At 48.6% G+C, this 17,948-nt stretch overlaps 1 protein-coding gene across 6 annotated transcripts; it reads right to left on the bottom strand.

Moving 5' to 3' along the window:
• Window positions 1-205: 205 nt before the first annotated feature.
• On the bottom strand, window positions 206-17,123 carry ST6GALNAC6 (ST6 N-acetylgalactosaminide alpha-2,6-sialyltransferase 6). 6 transcript variants are annotated; one of them, XM_027104762.1, is made up of 7 exons: window positions 16,969-17,123; window positions 15,762-15,816; window positions 14,016-14,106; window positions 11,865-12,044; window positions 9,991-10,397; window positions 2,389-2,496; window positions 206-1,683 (listed from the first exon to the last, which is right to left on the bottom strand). In XM_027104762.1, the coding sequence occupies exons 2-7, from the start codon at window positions 15,785-15,787 to the stop codon at window positions 1,410-1,412; spliced, it is 1,086 nt and encodes a 361-aa protein (XP_026960563.1). In that variant the 5' UTR covers window positions 15,788-15,816; window positions 16,969-17,123; the 3' UTR covers window positions 206-1,409. The 6 variants fall into 6 exon arrangements, with proteins under 6 accessions (XP_026960563.1, XP_026960561.1, XP_026960562.1 ...); XM_027104760.1 differs by lacking the exon at window positions 16,969-17,123 and adding an exon at window positions 16,631-16,893; XM_027104761.1 differs by lacking the exon at window positions 16,969-17,123 and adding an exon at window positions 16,631-16,889 and having other exon boundaries at window positions 206-1,687.
• Window positions 17,124-17,948: the final 825 nt, after the last annotated feature.

Raw genomic sequence — 17,948 nt, 5'->3', positions numbered from 1 at the left:
CCGGAAGCCCACGTACCTCCAGCCCCCAGGGCTGCCAGGTCTCCACCCAAGCTGTGAAATGCATGATTCACTGGCCAGCTGACAAAGCTGGACATCCTGCTTGTGTGTGGGCGTCCAGCCCGGACAGTGTGGGCACCGTCCCGATGGGGCCCGAAGTGCAGGGCCAGAGAAAGCGGAGCTCGAATCCAGAACACAGGAAACGCAGCCGGAGCTTAGGTGTGTTTATTCCTGTACAAATCATTACAAAACCAAGTCTAGGGTAGTCGCCGGCCCCCACCCCTTGCCCCAGTGTGCAATAGCTCACTGCGGGCCTCCGTCTCCTCCACCTGACTCGACCCATTGCACAGCCTCCTCCAGTCTTCTCTTCAAGACTCCAGAAGAGCAGGGATTAAACCCACCCCACTGAAGTCCAGCAATAAAGTGCCTGATGGAGAGAGAGGGGACAGAACACAGGCAACAGCTCCCAGCCCCCTAGGGCCTTCCCAGGCCCAGCCGGGGGAGACCCTTGGACTACTCCAGCAGCTGCAGACAAAGGGGCTGCAGGAAACCTCAGTTGGGCTGGGATCCCCCCTCTCTCAGCCCCAAGGGCTCCTCCAACAGGTGGAAAACCTCACTGCTGGATGGCAGAAAAGGGGGCCTGGCTCTTTAAGAGCCACGCTAATGGCAGCTGGGTGGAAGGGCTAGGAAAACAGCTGAAGGCTTGTTCCTTCTTTTCAGAGTTCCCCAAAGCCTGGGAGAGTTTGCGCAAAAACATCCTCAAGTTTCCAGGAGGAGGTGGGGAAGGGAACCCCAGACCCTCAGAGAGCTGAGCCCCCCGGCAAGGGGTGGTGGCTGGTGGGGTCCAGTCTTGACGGAGGACAGACCCAAGGTGGTCGTTGGAGGAGGTGGGAGGGTTCTCAGACTCTAGAACCTGACACAGGCAGAAGGATGCCCAGAGAGGGGGCAAGGGGTCTGTCCAAGGCCACTCACGGCAGAGCCAAGACCCGGACACCTGCCTCCCACGCCTGGAACCCCCCGAATCCCACAGATGCCCCTGCCTGGGCTCCAGACAGCTTCCACCGCCACACAACCTCTTTTTGGCTCTGGGGAGTGAGGGGACAACACGAGTTCCCAGCTCCTTGGGACAGGACCCCACTGCCCCAACCAATAGGAAGTGACTTAGAGTCCATCCTGAGACTCTGAACAAAGGCCTCATGGGAAACGACACGACATTAGCCTCGGATTACTCAGAAATACCCTGATTGACTATGCTCAGACCCTGACTGGACAAGAAATACCCTCGACACCCGATTAACCACATAGAAGCCCAAATCCCTGATTGGCCAAGAGATACCCCCAGGCCCTGAACGGCTGGAGATTATATCCTCTTCAAGGCCGGAATGGCCAGAAGACACTCTGACCAGCCTTGATTAGCCAGACGATGGCCCTTGGTTGAGCGGCTGGGCGGAGATCCCACTTCTCCTGTGTCCCTTGTGAGAGTCCCACAGGCAGGGTGGCCTAGGTCCAGGAGGGGTGGGAGAAGGTGATTCCGTACAGCTGCGCCCAGGACGAGAAGACCCTCTTTTCCGTGATGAAGCGGTGGTGGTTGCCCTTGCGGCTGTGCTCATTCTGGATGTAGGTGACACACTCGTCCGGCCCTTTGGGCTCATAGTAGTGGTAGGGCATGCGCTGCAGGCGGGGCCGCTGGCTGGGGCAGAGCAGATGGGGCCATTAAGGGCAAGGTGGGCACCAGCAGGACCCTGCCCTTTCCAGCCCCTGACCTGCTATAGGGCCTCAGTGGGGGAAATCCCTGCCCTTCCCTTGGCCTCAGTTTCCCCATCTGTGAAATGGGTGTAGGATGGACTAGGTGTGTGACTCTCAAACTTTCTTTTTCCTCTTTTTTTTTTTTTTTTTTTAAATGCAGTGGAAACTTTTCCTTTTCCCAAGAGGGTGGCAATATGGGGTAGTGGTAAGGACTGTGGGCTCTGGAGCCTGGCCCCCACCCCTTACTGTTCGTGGGAACTGAGGGCACTCACAAAACATCCTGCTCAGTTTTTCTATCTATGAAATGGGAAGAATAGTGTACTTATCCCTTAGGGTCACTATAAGGAGTAAATGAGATAATAAAAAGCCGTGCTTGGTACACGGTCAGCACTTGGTAAAAAACAGCTGTCCCCTGCTGGGCTTTTCATATCGTAATAACGAAAATAGTTATTATTAATATACAAATTCTGGACTCTGGCTAAGCTTGGGATTGAGGCTCCTGGGGTGGCTCTAAAGAGCCTAGATCTCGGCAGAGCAGTTTGAATACTATAAAATAGAGGCCCTTGAAGGCACCCCAGCCAAGGTTTCTGGGACCCCAGCTCCACCCTGCGGCCAATGGCTGGGCATCGCCCTGGGGGTGCTCACCTGCAGTAGTCGGGGGGGACCATGCCATAGACGTGCACATGGTCACACAACTCCACCGCAATCACCATGGTGAACCAGCCTGTGCTCAACCACGAGTGGGACTTTTCCCTGGGGGCAGAGAGGGGTCACGATGAGGGGGCATGCAGGCAGGGAGGAAGGGTCAACCCACACAGGGTTTTCCAGAACTCCCCCCACCCACTCATGGGGGCCTTCCCCCCACTTCAGTCACCCCCTGTCCAGCCCTGCTGTGGCAGCACGGGCAAGCTGGCAGAGGGCAAGCTGTCTGGACAGAGATGAGGGCTGTGGGGTCTGCTCCTTTGAGGGGAGGAATAGGAACACAGCATGCTGGGAATTAACTCCTGGGGAGACTGGTCACACCTGGGCAGGCTGGGAGTAACCATGATCACAGAGCATGGTAGGTAGAAGCAGTTATGTACATGCTGGGAGAAAACTCCTAAGGGGAGACTAAACAGAGAAGGTGATGCCGGAAGTGACCACAAGTTCAGAGCAAGGCATGGAAAAAGTAACCAAGAACCTCAGGCTGTGTGCCCACTACAGCAGTCACTAGCCACGTGCGGGCACACGTGAACACTTGACATGTGGTTAAGACGTGCAGTCAGTGTAAAATACACACTTGATTCCTTAGATAGTATGAAAAAAAGAATGTAGAATATGTCACTGATCGTTTTTGATACTGATTACATGTTGAACTGAAAATATTTTGGATATATTTGATTGAGCGTGGTTCTTTGAAAAGTTTAAAAGAAAATAAACCTCTCATAAGACGGACAAAGAAGGGAGAAAAGACACAAATTACTAATATCAAGAATAAAAAAAGAGGATATCATCATAGACCCTGAAGACATTAAAAGAATAATAAGAAAACCGCAAAAAAAGACATACATGAATTTGACAATTTAGATGAAATGGGCCAATTCCTTGAAAATCACAAACTACCAAAACTCACTCAAGGTGAAATAGATAACCTGAATATCCTATAACTCTTAAAGAAATTGAATTCATAGTTTAAAATCTTCTGAAAAAGAACTCTCCAGGCAAAACAGTTTCACTGGTGACTTCTACCAAACATTTAAAGAAGAAATAAAACCAATTCTATACAATCTCTTCCAGAAAATAGAAGAGAAAATATTTCCCAATTCACTTTCTGAGGCCAACATTACCATGATACCAAAACCAGGCAAAGACAGTACAAAATAAACTACAGACCAGTATCTCTCATGAACATAGATACAAAAATCTCAACAAAATACTGCAAATCATGTCTAGCAATATATAAAAAGAATAAGACACCCACAACCAAGTGGAGTTTATTCCAGAAATGCAAAGCTGATTCAACATACAAAAATCAATCAATATAATCCATCAGATTAATAATCTTAAGAAAAACCATGTGAGACAATTCTCCAGCCTGTGGAAGGAAAACCACATTCACAGAAAGACAGACAAAATGAAAAGGCAGAGGACTTTGTACCAGATGAAGGAACAAGATAAAATCCCAGAAAAACAACTAAATGAAGTGGAGACAGGCAACCTTCCAGCAAAAGAATTCAGAATAATGGTAGTGAAGATGATCCACTACCTCGGAAAAAGAATGGAGGCAAAGATCGAGAAGATGCAAGAAACGTTTAACAAAGACCTAGAAGAATTAAAGAACGAACACCTAGAAGAATTAAAGAACAAACAAACAGAGATGAACAATACAATAACTGAAATGAAAAATACACTAGAAGGAATCAATAGCAGAATAACTGAGGCGGAAGAACGGATAAGTGACCTGGAAGACAGAATGGTGGAATTCACTGCCACGGAACAGAATAAAGAAAAAAGAATGAAAAGAAATGAAGACAGCCTAAGAGACCTCTGGGACAACATTAAACGCAACAACGTTCACATTATAGGGGTCCCAGAAGGAGAAGAGAGAGAGAAAGGACCCAAGAAAATATTTGAAGAGATTATAGTTGAAAACTTCCTTAACATGGGAAAGGAAATAGCCACCCAAGTCCAGGAAGCGCAGGGAGTCCCAAGCAGGATAAACCCAAGGAGAAACACGCTGAGACACATAGTAATCAAACTGACAAAAATTAAAGACAAAGAAAAATTATTTAAAGCAACAAGGGAAAAACGACAACATACGAGGGAACTCCCATAAGGTTAACAGCTGATTTCTCATCAGAAACTCTACAAGCCAGAAGGGGGTGGCACGATATATTTAAAGTGATGAAAGGGAAGAACCTACAACCAAGATTACTCTACCCGGCAAGGATCTCATTCAGATTCGATGGAGAAATCAAAAGCTTTACAGACAAGCAAAAGCTAAGAGAATTCAGCACCACCAAACCAGAGCTGTACAACAAATGCTAAAGGAACTTCTCTAAGTGGGAAACACAAGAGAAGAAAAGGACCTACAAAAACAAACCCATAACAATTAAGAAAATGGTAATAGGAACATACATATCGATAATTACCTTAGACGTGAATGGATTAAATGCTCCAACCAAAAGACACAGGCTCGCTGAATGGATACAAAAACAAGACCCATACATATACTGTCTACAAGAGACCCACTTCAGACCTAGGGAGACATACAGACTGAAAGTGAGGGGATGGAAAAAGATATTCCATGCAAATGGAAAACAAAAGAAAGCTGGAGTGGCAATACTAATATCAGATAAAATAGACTTTAAAATAAAGAATGTTACAAGAGACAAGGAAGGACACTACATAATGATCAAGGGCTCAATCCAAGAAGAAGATATAATAATTATAAATATATATGCACCCAACATAGGAGCACCTCAATACATAAGGCAACTGCTAACAGCTATAAAAGAGGAAATCGACAGTAACACAATAATAGTGGGGGATTAACACCTCACTTACACCAATGGACAGATCATCCAAAATGAAAATAAATAAGGAAACAGAAGCTTTAAATGACACAATAGACCAGATAGATTTAATTGATATTTATAGGACATTCCATCCAAAAACAACAGATTACACTTTCTTCTCAAGTGCACATGGAAGATTCTCCAGGATAAATCACATCTTGGGTCACAAATCAAGCCTCAGTAAATTTAAGAAAATTGAAATCATATCAAGCATCTTTTCTAACCACAACGCTATGAGATTAGAAACCAATTACAGGGGAAAAAACGTAAAAAACACAAATACATGGAGGCTAAACAATATGTTATTAAATAACCAAGAGATCGCTGAAGAAATCAAAGAGGAAATCAAAAAATACCTAGAGACAAATTACAATGAAAACATGATGATCGAAAACCTATGGGATGCAGCAAAAGCAGTTCTAAGAGGGAAGTTTATAGTGATACAAGCCTACCTCAAGAAACAAGAAAAACCTCAAATAAACAATCTAAACTTACACCTAAAGGAACTAGAGAAAGAAGAACAAACAAAACCCAAAGTTAGTAGAAGGAAAGAAATAATAAAGATCAGAGCAGAAATAAATGAAATAGAAACAAGGAAAACAGTAGCAAAGATCAATAAAACTAAAAGCTGGTTCTCTGAGAGGATAAACAAAATTGATAAACCTTTAGCCAGACTCATCAAGAAAAAGAGGCAGAGGATTCAAATCAATAAAATTAGAAATGAAAAAGGAGAAGTTACAACAGACAACGCAGAAATACAAGGCATCCTAAAAGACTACTACAAGCAACTCTGTGCTAATGAAATGGACAACCTGGAAGAAATGGACAAATTCTTAGAAATGCACAACCTGCCAAGACTGAACCGGGAAGAAATAGAAAATACGAACAGACCAATCACAAGTAATGAAATTGAAACTGTGATTAAAAATCTTCCATCAAACAAAAGTCCAGGACCAGATGGCTTTACAGGTGAATTCTATCAAACATTTACAGAAGAGCTAACACCCATCCTTCTCAAAGTCTTCCAAAATACTGCAGAGGAAGGAACACTCCCAAACTCATTCTATGAGGCCACCATCACCCTGATACCAAAACCAGACAAAGATGCTACAAAAAAAGGAAATTACAGACCAATATCACTGACGAATATATGTGCAAAAATCCTCAACAAAATACTAGCAAACAGAATCCAACGACACATTAAAAGGATCATACACCACGATCAAGTGGGATTTATCCCAGGGATGCAAGGATTCTTCAATATATGCAAATCAATCAATGTGATACATCATATTAACAAACTGAAGAATACAAACCATATGATCATCTCAATAGATGCAGAAAAAGCTTTTGACAAAATTCAACGCCCATTTATGATAAAAACTCTCCAGAAGGTGGGCATAGAGGGAACCTACCTCAACATAATAAAGGCCATAGACGACAAACCCACAGCAAACATCATCCTCAATGGTGAAAAACTGAAAGCATTTCCTCTAAGATCAGGAACGAGACAAGGATGTCCACTCTCACCACTATTATTCAACATAGTTTTGGAAGTCCTAGCCATGGCAATCAGAGAAGAAAAAGAAAAGAAGTAAAACTGTCACTGTTTGCAGATGACATGATACTATACATAGAGAATCCTAAAAATGCCACCAGAAATCTACTAGAGCTAATCAATGAATTTGGTAAAGTTGCAGGATACAAAATTAATGCACAGAAATCTCTTGCATTCCTATACATTAACAACAAAAGATCAGAAAGAGAAATTAAGGAAACAATCCCATTCACCATTGCAACAAAAAGAATAAATACTAGGAATAAACCTACCTAAGGAGGTAAAAGACCTGTACTCAGAAAACTATAAGACTCTGATGAAAGAAATCAGAGATAATACAAACAGATGGAGAGATATACCATGTTCTTGGATTGGAAGCATCAATATTGTGAAAATGACTATACTACCCAAAGCAATCTACAGATTCAATGCAATCCCTATCAAATTACCAGTGGCATTTTTTACTGAACTAGAACAAAAAAATCTTAAAATTTGTATGGAGACACAAAAGACCCCGAATAGCCAAAGCAGTCTTGAGGGAAAAAAACGGAGCTAGAGGAATCAGACTCCCTGACTTCAGACTATACTACAAAGCTACAGTAATCCAGACAATATGGCACTGGCACAAAACGAGAAATATAGATCAGTGGAACAGGATAGAAAGCTCAGAGATAAACTCACGCACATATGGTCACCTTATCTTTGATAAAGGAGGCAAGGATATACAATGGAGAAAAGACAGCCTCTTCAATAAGTGGTGCTGGGAAAACTGGACAGCTACATGTAAAAGAATGAAATTAGAACACTACCTAACACCATACACAAAAATAAACTCAAAATGGATTAGAGACTTAAATGTAAGACCGGACACTATAAAACTCTTAGAAGAAAACATAGGAAGAACACTTTTTGTCATAAATCACAGCAAGATCTTTTTTGATCCACCTCCTAGAGTAATGGAAATAAAAACAAAAATAAACAAATGGGACCTAATGAAACATAAAAGCTTTTGCAAAGCAAAGGAAACTACAATCAAGATGAAAAGACAACCCTCAGAATGGGAGAAAATATTTGCAAACGAATCAACAAAGGATTAGCCTCCAAAGTATATAAACAGCTCATGCAGCTCAATATTAAAAAACAAACAACCCCATCAAAAAATGGGCAGAAGACCTAAATAGACATTTCTCCAAAGAAGACATACAGATGGCCAAGAAGCACATGAAAAGCTGTTCAACATCACTAATTATTAGAGAAATGCAAATCAAAACTACAATGAGGTATCACCTCAACACCAGTTAGAATGGGCTTCATCAGAAAATCTACAAACAACAAATGCTGAAGAGGGTGTGGAGAAAAGGGAACCCTCTTGCACTGTTGGTGGGAATGTAAATTGATACAGCCACTATGGGGAACTATATGGAGGTTCCTTAAAAAACTAAAAATAGAATTACCATATGACCCAGCAACCCCACTACTGGGCATATACCCAGAGAAAACCATAATTCAAAAAGACACATGCACCCCAATGTTCATAGCAACACTATTTACAATAGCCAGGTCATGGAAGCAACCTAAATGCTCATCAACAGACAAATGGATAAAGAAGATGTGGTATATATATACAATGGAATATTACTCAGCCATATAAAGGAACGAAATTGGGTCATTTGTAGAGATGTGCATGGATCTAGAGACTGTCACAGAGCGAAGTAAGTCAGACAGAGAAAAACAAATATTGTATATTAATGCATATATGTAGGACCTAGAAAAATGGTACAGATGAACCGGTTTGAAGGGCAGAAATAGAGACACAAATGTAGAGAACAAACATATGGACACCAAAGGGGGAAAGCGGCAGGGGTGGTGGGATGAACTGGGAGATTGGGATTGACATATATACACTAATATGTATAAAATATATAACTAATAAGAACCTGCTGTATAAAAAATAAAATTCAAAAAGAAAAACCATGCAATATCAATTGATGCAGAAAAACATTTGATAAATTCAATATCCAGGAATGATTAAAAAAAACTCTTAGCAAACCAGTGAGAGAAGGGAACTTCCTCAACCTAATAACTTCCTCAACCCATAGCTTCAAAAACCTAGAGCCAACATCATATTCAATGATGAAAGACTGAACACTTTTGCCCTAAGCCTGAAACCAAGGCAAGGATGTCTACTCTCACCACTTCCAACACAATTCAGTGTTATACTGAAAGTACTAGACAGTGCAATAAGGTAAGAAAAAGAAATGAGGCATGTAGATTGGAAAGGAAAAAATAACTGTCCTTATTTGCATGTCCTTACATCATGATCATTTGCACAGAAAATCCCAAAGAATCTACAAAAGTCTCCCAGAACCAATAAGTAAGTTTAGTAGGATTACAGGATATAAGGTCAACACACAAAAATCTATCATATTTCTATATACTAGCAATGAATAATGGGAAACCAAAAAAAAAAATTTTTTAATGCTATTTACAATATCTCCAAAAATTTAAAAATATTTAGATATAAATCAAACAAAATACTTACAGCATCTATATGTTGGACATATTGAATTAAGTAAAAATATATTGAATTTAATTTCACCTGTTTCTTTTTACTTTTTAAATGTGGCTACTATAAAAATTTTAATTACGTGTGTGGCCTGCATGATGTTTCTATTGGATAGCACTGGCTTAGCTTTTCTAGGGAGATTAGTCAGAGAAGGGCATACTGAGGGTGATGTAGCCTTAGAATAGAGCATGCTGAGAACAACAGTGTGCTTAAAGTAACATGTGCTGGGTATGGTCAACACTTTCCATGAGGCATGCTATGGGGCAGCTCTCCTAGAAAGATGCTAGGAGTGACTGTGCAACCTTAGAGTAGAGCATGCTGGGAGCCCTAGTCTCTCAGAGCCATTCACGCATCCCGGGGGAGACGAGGCCATGCAGAGCGTGTTGGAAATGACTCATGCTAAGAGCTGGACATGAAGCCAACTCCCCTAGGAAACCTGACCACAAGGTGGCAAGAAGTGACCACACCCTCACAGCAGTGCATGCTGGGAGCAAAAGGCCCTCTGGGCGGAGCATGCTGAGAGGGAGCACAGGACTGGCCAGAGGGAGCGGGCAGGAGGTTGGTACCTGTCCTTGCCTGTCTCACTCCGGAAGAGGTCATCAAACTGGCGCATGCGGGCAAGAGAGACGGCGTAAGCCTCCATATTGGGGAACGCCAGGCCTGCCCGCTGGATGACGCGCACGAGGCTGCCCTGGGGCTTCTGCATCTTGTTTGGGGGACCCCAGAAGATGAACACGGTTTCAGGGGTCCGGTTGACGAACTCCTGGGGCCTCCGCAGCACACGGAATACGCTGGAATGGGCCACTACGCGGAAGGTGGTCTTGTTGCCCACGTCGGCTGAGTAGCCCGTGGTGGGTGCGTCATTCATGCGGATTGTGCACTCGGCCCGCTCGATCTCAGGGCCCAGCTTGGTGCCCAGCAGGTGGCTGGAGCTGGTGACAATCACACACTGGTGGCACCGGGAGGGCAGAGTCTGGGGGGGTAAGGAAAGCCAACACTGTTATGACCACTCAGTGCCAGGCGCTGTGCTCCGTACATCCAGGCCTCCAGGAAGCAGGAATTATGATGTTCATTTTAAAGACAGGGAGACTGAGGCCCATTCATGCAACATTCAACAAATCTTTATAGCAAGCTGGCTAATGGCCAAGTACAAGGGACAGAACAATGAACAAAAGAGACCCCACTCCTGGCTTCAAGAAGCTCACGGTTGGGGAGACACGGTGTACAAGTAAACGATAAAATAATGCCAGGTGGTAAGTTAAACACGCTGGGAAGGAAATAAAGTAGGGGCAGGGGATCAAGAGTGGCAGGAGTGAGAGCTGCCCTAGAAAAGTCACCTGGGGAGGCCTCTCTGAGCTGACACCTGAAGGATGAAAAGGAACCATGCAGAGGAAAGTATTCAAGCAGGAGAAACAGCAAGACCAGAGGCTCTGATGTGGGATGACCATGGTGTGTTGAGAAGCAAAAGAAGGCTGCTCAGTGGGGGCAGAGTTAAGGAACAAAAGAACAGAACAGCCATGCAGGGATGTCCCCAAAGTCATACAGCAGAGGAATGCAGGGCTAGGATTTGAACCCAGGTCTATATGGCCACAGAGCCCCAGGACCAACACACTGTATGCAAAGACCCCGAGAGATTTATGAGGGTTTTAGTGAGGGAGGAGAGAGAGGTAGGCAGGGCCTGGGGAGACCTCCTCCTAGAAGATGGAGTCCATGCTTGAGGCCAATAATTTTCTCCCTGACCCCAGGGAAAACATTAGGGCTCAGAGGACCACAGGGTGAACTCCAGAAACACAACCTGAGTTTCATGGTTACCCAAGGCCAACAGAAGCCCCAGAATGACTGTTGGCCTCTTGACACAGCTGTAGCTCATCAGGCATTGGGGCAATACCCTGGCTCCTCCCCTCCCTTGCTGTGTGGCCTTGGGCAAGTGACTTCACCTCTCTGAGCCTCACAAGGGAGATAACGCTAACCTCACCGGGCTGGTATGAGGATTACTGCTGATCACAGTGTTCAGTGCACAGCAGGCAACTGACAATGGGCAGCCGTTACTGTTACTATTGTTGTGTTGTTGTGTCAAGTACCCTAGTGTCCTACTCCAAAAGCCTATGTAGACTCCCACACAGAGACAGAGATCACTGAAAACCAGAGAGACTTTTCCAAAGGGATTCTGACTCAGGAGATGATAGGATATTAGCACTGAGGGTGGGACCTTGGAGAAAACTGAGGCCCAGAGAGAGACATGGTACTTGTCTGAGGTCACACAGCCCACAAGGGGCTGAAGGCACTGGACTCTTGGGATTCACCCTTTCCTTTAGGAGGGATGGTGGAAGCAGAGAGAAGAGGTGGAGGAGAAGAAGGAGGTGGGAGCAGCGATGGTGGGCAATGGGGAGGATAAGTCTCCAGGCAGCTCCCAGGGAGCTTCCCAAAGCAGCTGCCCTACCTTGTTGCCGAGAATGGGGATGTAGCCATCGGTGATGCTCCACTTCTTGAGGTTGACGGGCCGGCGGGTACGGCCCCGCAGGGAGCCATAATGAAAGACTTCGTTGGCACTGTTGGAGGTGTAGAGGATGAGGATGGTGATGAGGGCAAAAAGGATCACGAACACCGCTGAGCGCTGCTCCTGGAGAGGGGAGAGGCCAGTGAGGGCCCAGCTGCCCGGCAGGCTCCTTGCCACCTACCATGCCTGCTGATTCCTGCTCTTTATTCCAGACCAGTTCGGGCACTACCTCCCCCAGGAAGGCCTCCTCCAGCCCCCTGAGCACCGCCTATCACTGCACCAATCACGCTGCATTCAAAGAGCCATCCCCCTCAATTAAACCATGAGTTCTGAGGGCTGGGACTGAGTCACCTTTGATCCCCACTGTATCTCAGCTCCCAGGGCTGGGCCCAGAGCACAGAAGGTTCTCAGGGTTTGCTGGATGAGATTGGAAGTGTGGGTCAGAAGGATCCTTCCAGTTGCAGCTGGAAGGATGCTTGGAGACAGGTGGGACATTCCAACGAGAGGGTCTAGGTCTTCCCCCAAACAGTAACTCTTTATAAATGTTTACCATTCATTTAAACCTGAAGGGAAAGGATCTGGTCAGGAATCAGGATGCATGGGTAGTCAGTACACCAACATATGGCAAAGGGCAGGAAAGTGATATCTGAAGTGTCCACTGGTATTTATTTGCCTGGGGTCTGCAAGGCTAGGTGGGACCCGGGAGTCCTGGCTTCTTGTGCTGAGCCCCCTGGGCTGGTTATTAATGTACTGCTTCTCAGCTCCAGGTTTACTCTTTTTGCCTGCTCTGTGAAAACGGATCTGGGCCCTTTACAGGTTTTTCCTTGCCAGCGAACTGCGTAATAAACTTTGTCAGTAGAGGGCGCTGGAGAGACATGTCAGGAGGAAGGGAGTTTGCTTCCTGGTTCTGGGGGCTTTGGGCCTGGTGCTGGTGCATTTGCTTCTACAGTGCGCATGGCTTCTCCCATGGCCAGCAGCTTCCTCCAGCATCCAGCCTCAGGCAGTTTTGAAGCAGAGTGCCTCTGATTCCTGCTGCGATCACAGCTTCTCCAGAGTTGCGCTCATGTGGCACACTTGACACCAGTAACACCCAAAAAACGTAAGCTTCCCCTCCCCGGAGCAGTTTTATCTGATGCTTGAAGTGTCTCTTGGGAGTTATCTCTTGTGAACAGCCTTCCCTGTAGCCTAGCAGGTGGATTTATGACAACTTCCACAGCACAGCCCCACAGTGAGTTCTCTGCCATCCAGTGGGCCAGAGCTGTACCCTCTCCAGCCCAGCAAGGCCTGGGTCTCAACCCTGGGTGTGGTAGCAGCTCCTTTTCTTTGGGCCGTGCCACACGGCTTTCAGGATCTTAGTTCCCCAACCAGAGATCGAACCTGGGTCCCAGAAGTGGAAGCACCAAGTCCTAACGACTGGAAATTCCCAGTAGCTGCTCTTATACCTGCTATCCCTGTATTCTGTAGAGTTCTAATCCCCTGTTACTCCAATGCCCAATTAAAATGAGTAATTCTTTATATTAAACTTTCTCTATTCAAATTACTGAGTGGTTTCTCTTTCTGGATTGGACCCAGACACACTCAGATCACCCCACCCCCAACCCCCAGGCTCTGCCAAAGCTGTAGTGCAGCTAGGAAAGGGGTGTGCAGGGCCAGGCACATAGTAGGTGCTCAGGAAGGCATAAATGAATGGATCATGGGAACCCTGAAACCCTCAGAGTGATGCTCACAATATCATGTCATTTTTGACTCTGACCACTGCCCCCTCTCCCAACCTCCCGTTCACCTTCACTCCTCACCCCCACCCCCTGCACAGCACTCCACAGTCACCTTCTCGGCCAGCCCTTTACCACAGATGGACCAGTCAAGTCTAGGAGGACAGAGGTGGACCTGGGCCCAGAGAGAGGCAGGAGCTTGCCCAGGCCACACAGATCAGTGGCCACAGCAGGGCTCACACCAGGGTCTCCCAGGCATCAGCAGCTTCTCGGCAGGGAAGAGAGACTTGTAGCGCCTGGGTCTGAGGCAGGTCCAAAGGAGCCCATTTCACGGAGGGAAATAAGAAGCTGAGATGGGGACAAGAAATGAAGGGAGACTTACTTTGTTGCTACTCATCTCTCTCCGGCGTCTGCTGAGGGGCAGGGGCCAGCGTCCTGCAGGTGGCCCAGGGGGCAGGGGTGTGGGGTCACACCTACAAGCCACAGAAAGAGTTACGGCCTGGGTGCCTTCCCCCAAGTCCAGCTGGTCCTAGGCTACACCCTCCCCACCCCTGCCAGCCCTCCTACCCACCCATGACTTCAAGGCTCAGGGCTGTACCCACTTTGCAGGTGGAGACACTGAGGCCCAGAAAGGGCAGGAACCGGCCTGATGTCATACAGCCAGGTGGTGGCAGAGCCCTGCCTCTGTCTCTGCCCGTGCACTCTCCCACTCTGCTCGAAGGCAGCTGGCAGGCCTAAAACTGGCTCCCTTGCTGGGGGGGCCTGCCCCCCACCCAGCAGGAGCCCCATTCACACGCCTACTCTAAACCCTGTCTTATGTTCCTGAGGCCTGGGAATAACATTCCTTGTAGGTCCCCAAACTCCTCTAAACTCATACCCTTCCAGGTCTTGCATAAACTGGCCCCTCTGACTAGGACACCCTCCACAATGTTGTTCACGCCCACTCATCCTCCCAGCCTGAGGTGGGCCAGGAATGTGCCCTTCGTGCCACCTCCCCGCTGAGAGCTCTCTGAGGTCGCAGCTGGCACAGGGCCTCACATTCTCTGCTGTGTCTCCAGAGCCCTGGAGATGGGTGCAGGAGGACTACTGAATGACTTCATTCTTATCTTTTTTTTCCCCTTTGACTTTGTTCATTAATAAGATCTTGGGGGTTAAGGGCTCAGACTCATCTGTCCAATGGTTATAATCACAGCCCCACCCTGGGGCGCAGTGGGGTCCGGGACGATACAAGCTCAGCTCTGCTCCTCACTCCCCAACGCCCCCCGCCCATCCACGCACGACGCAGCTTCTCTGCAGATCTCAATTTCCCCACCTGTCAAAAGTGAGTAAGTACTTGTGTCCAGCCACCTCCAGCCGATTCGAGGCCAGAAGGCACTAAGGGAAGGAGAGTGCGCAGAGAGAGAAACTGGGGCCCAGGAGCTTCCCAGCTCCGTCCTTCCCTCCAGGGGCCTCCCATCTCCCGCCACTATCTCCGCCCCCTGACCTAGCAGCTGTTTACTCCTACACCGCCACCAGGAATAGCCAGAGAACCCCAGGCTAAAGGAGGTGCCCCCACGCCGCTCCTGATTGGTTGGGTCTTAACTCCGCCCACCACCCAACTCCGCCCACCACCCAACCCCGCCCCCTCTCCTCGGGAGCCCCCTCCTCCCAAACCCAGCTTCAGATTTCTCCGCAGCCAGCCTTCGCCGCCAGCCTTCAAAGCTATGCAGGGAGGCCCCTAGGACACTCATCCGGACTCTCACAGGGTCCAGTCCCTGCGGCACAGATCAGGAAACTGCGGCTCATCAGAAGGGAAGAGCGGCTTGTTCTTAGATTCATAGCCCATTAAGGCAAAAGTCATCCAGATCCCTGGGCAGTCCCCATCTACCCTGACGTCTCTAGCATTCCAGCTGCCTCTCTGAGCCTCCCCTCCCCTCTCACTACCCTTTCCTTTGGATGCCCCAAGCTCCAGACACACTAGAGCACTCCAGTTCCCAGGCCCACCCCCCACTTTCCCACCTTTGCCTGAGCAGTGCCCTCAGCCAGGACCACTGTCCCCCTGGTCAGGCCCGTCACAATCCTGCTCTGAGAAGACCATGGTCAGTACAGCAACTCATGTTCAAGTGCGAATCCCGGTTCCACCACTTACTGGCTGAGGGGCCTCGGGCAAGCCATGTGACCTCTCTGAGCCTCAGTTTCCTCATCTGTGAAATGGAATAATAAGAGTAGGTAACTCACAATGTTGTTAGGAGGATTCAAGCAGATGTGGCAACGGAAGCACAGGATTTGAAAGTGCTTGATCAGTGCCAGCAGCTGTTAGTTCTGTGGTTATTCATTGTTCAAGGCCTGCCTCTCCAAGAACTTGCCAGAGAAACACTCCCCTGCCCTCTGATGCATGGCCCAGCAACTTCCCTCTAATATCAATAAATGTGGAGCCCTTGCTAAGCATCACCCACTCACTGAATCTTCCTGGCAATTCTGCACAGCAGGGGCTCTTATCCCCATTTCACAGACGAGGAGACTGAGGTTCAGAGAGGCAAAGTGCCTTGCAGAGCTGTCCAGAGCCTGCTGGGGTGCCTTATTTCCATGCTTGTTTCCAGGGAGCAGCCCAGGGCTGAGCCTGACTGGATCTCTCTCAAGGATCCCCCAGGGCTGGAACTGACCAGAGGCCACTGAGTGCGTTCCCAGCACCTGGCCCAGCACCGGAGAGCAGGACTGTTGGGAGCGACTTGCTCAGGCCAGGGAGGCAGCAGCCCAGAGCTCTGAGCCAGGATCGTGGACTCAGCCCCAAGGTGGGCCGAGCCGGAGGGCTGAAACCGTGAGCTCAGGCTATGGGGCCACACCCTGCCCTCTGTTTGGGGGCTTTGCTTCTCCCAGCTCGGGGAGTCCTCCTGCAGGCTCGGGACGCCCCCACGAGCCGCGTGGGAGGAGAGCTCCCGGGAGAAGGGGGAGGGGGGCTCCTAATTCCAAATAGGGGGCGCCGAAACCGTGGGTGCACCTAGGAGGGGGACGACTCACCCTCTGCGCCCCGCTTGCGCTGAACCCCCCAACTCCAGCACTCCGGGGGGTACGGAGCTCTAGCCTCAGCTGGGAAGAGAAGGGAGGCAGGACGGCGGCAGGGTCCCCGAGCTCTAATGGGGTAGTCAGCGGCAGGAGGCCCCGCTAACACCGCGACAGCCCTTGGGCGCGGGGACCGGGATCTCCAGGCGCGGTTGCCAAGAGTGAGTGGGTCTAGGGGAGCCCCAGGGGCCCCCATATCAATCTCCATCCCCAGCGGCTCCTGGCGGCCCCACCACCACCAGGGGCGCAGGCAGCGCCCGCCTCCCGCTGCCCGCCCCCGCGCGGCGCCAGCTCACCTCCCCCGGGGAGCGCCCGGCTCCCCGCGACCCCCGAGCCCCCTCACATGGCGCCGGGAGCCACGAGCCAGGGTCCGCGCCACTCTGGCCGCCCAGGCCCCGCTGCAGCCCAGGCCCGCCGGGTCCTAGCGCCGCCGCTCGCCGCTCTCCGGTTCAGGCCTGGGAGGCGGGCGGAGCCTTCGGGGGCCGCGGGTGGCCCCGCCCCTGGGCGGTGCAGGCGTGGATGGGTGAGGGGCGGACGAGCCCCGGCCCGGGGCACCCGAGCGCCTCGCTTACTCCTCTGGGCAGCCTGTAGTGACAACGACAATAACAACAGTCTTCCGGAGAACATTTAGTGTGGGTCAGGCCCACTTCTACCTCGCTTTATCGTTACCACGACGGGGATGGGGAAACTGAGTCCCAGAGCACACTGCGCTTGGAATCAGCTGAGTTTCTCCCTGGGCATCCCTACCTCGGGCCTCCAGAGCCCTGCACCCAGTAGTCACCCTGAGTGGACTCAGGGATCCACTCTTGGATTCAAGTTCGACCCTGCCGTCTGCTAGCCGTGCGGCCTTGGCACTTACTTACACTTCCCCTGCTTCCCGGAAATAGGGAGAACAACCTCACAGGGTGTTGTTAGGATTAAAAATGTTACATTACTTCTTATAATAATTGTGGTATTCATTACATCATTTTATGCGATAGTGAAAAATAACTTAAGTAGCCTGGACACCTGGTTAAATGAACAAAGACACAGCCCCGCTAAAATGAATGACGCAGGTCAATAGGCACCGACAGGAAGGGATGTCCAGGATATTACAGGATACGTAATACGTGAAGAAAGCGAGGTTTTAAAATGTGCCTCTATAATCACTTTGGAAAACAAAGTTGGAAAATTTTGCATTCTGCTCCTAGGTATATACCCTGGAGAAATTCTTGCAAATGTATGTAACAAAGTTCATAGCAGCAATGCTTGAAATAATACAAAACTGGAAACAACT

Source organism: Aethalodelphis obliquidens, unplaced genomic scaffold, assembly GCF_003676395.1.
Source record: "Aethalodelphis obliquidens isolate GAN/ISIS:26980383/991018 unplaced genomic scaffold, ASM367639v1 scaffold7, whole genome shotgun sequence".
Lineage (NCBI taxonomy): Eukaryota > Metazoa > Chordata > Mammalia > Artiodactyla > Delphinidae > Aethalodelphis > Aethalodelphis obliquidens.
Note: the sequence above shows the minus strand (reverse complement) of the source record. Positions and strands in the feature narration are given on the sequence as shown.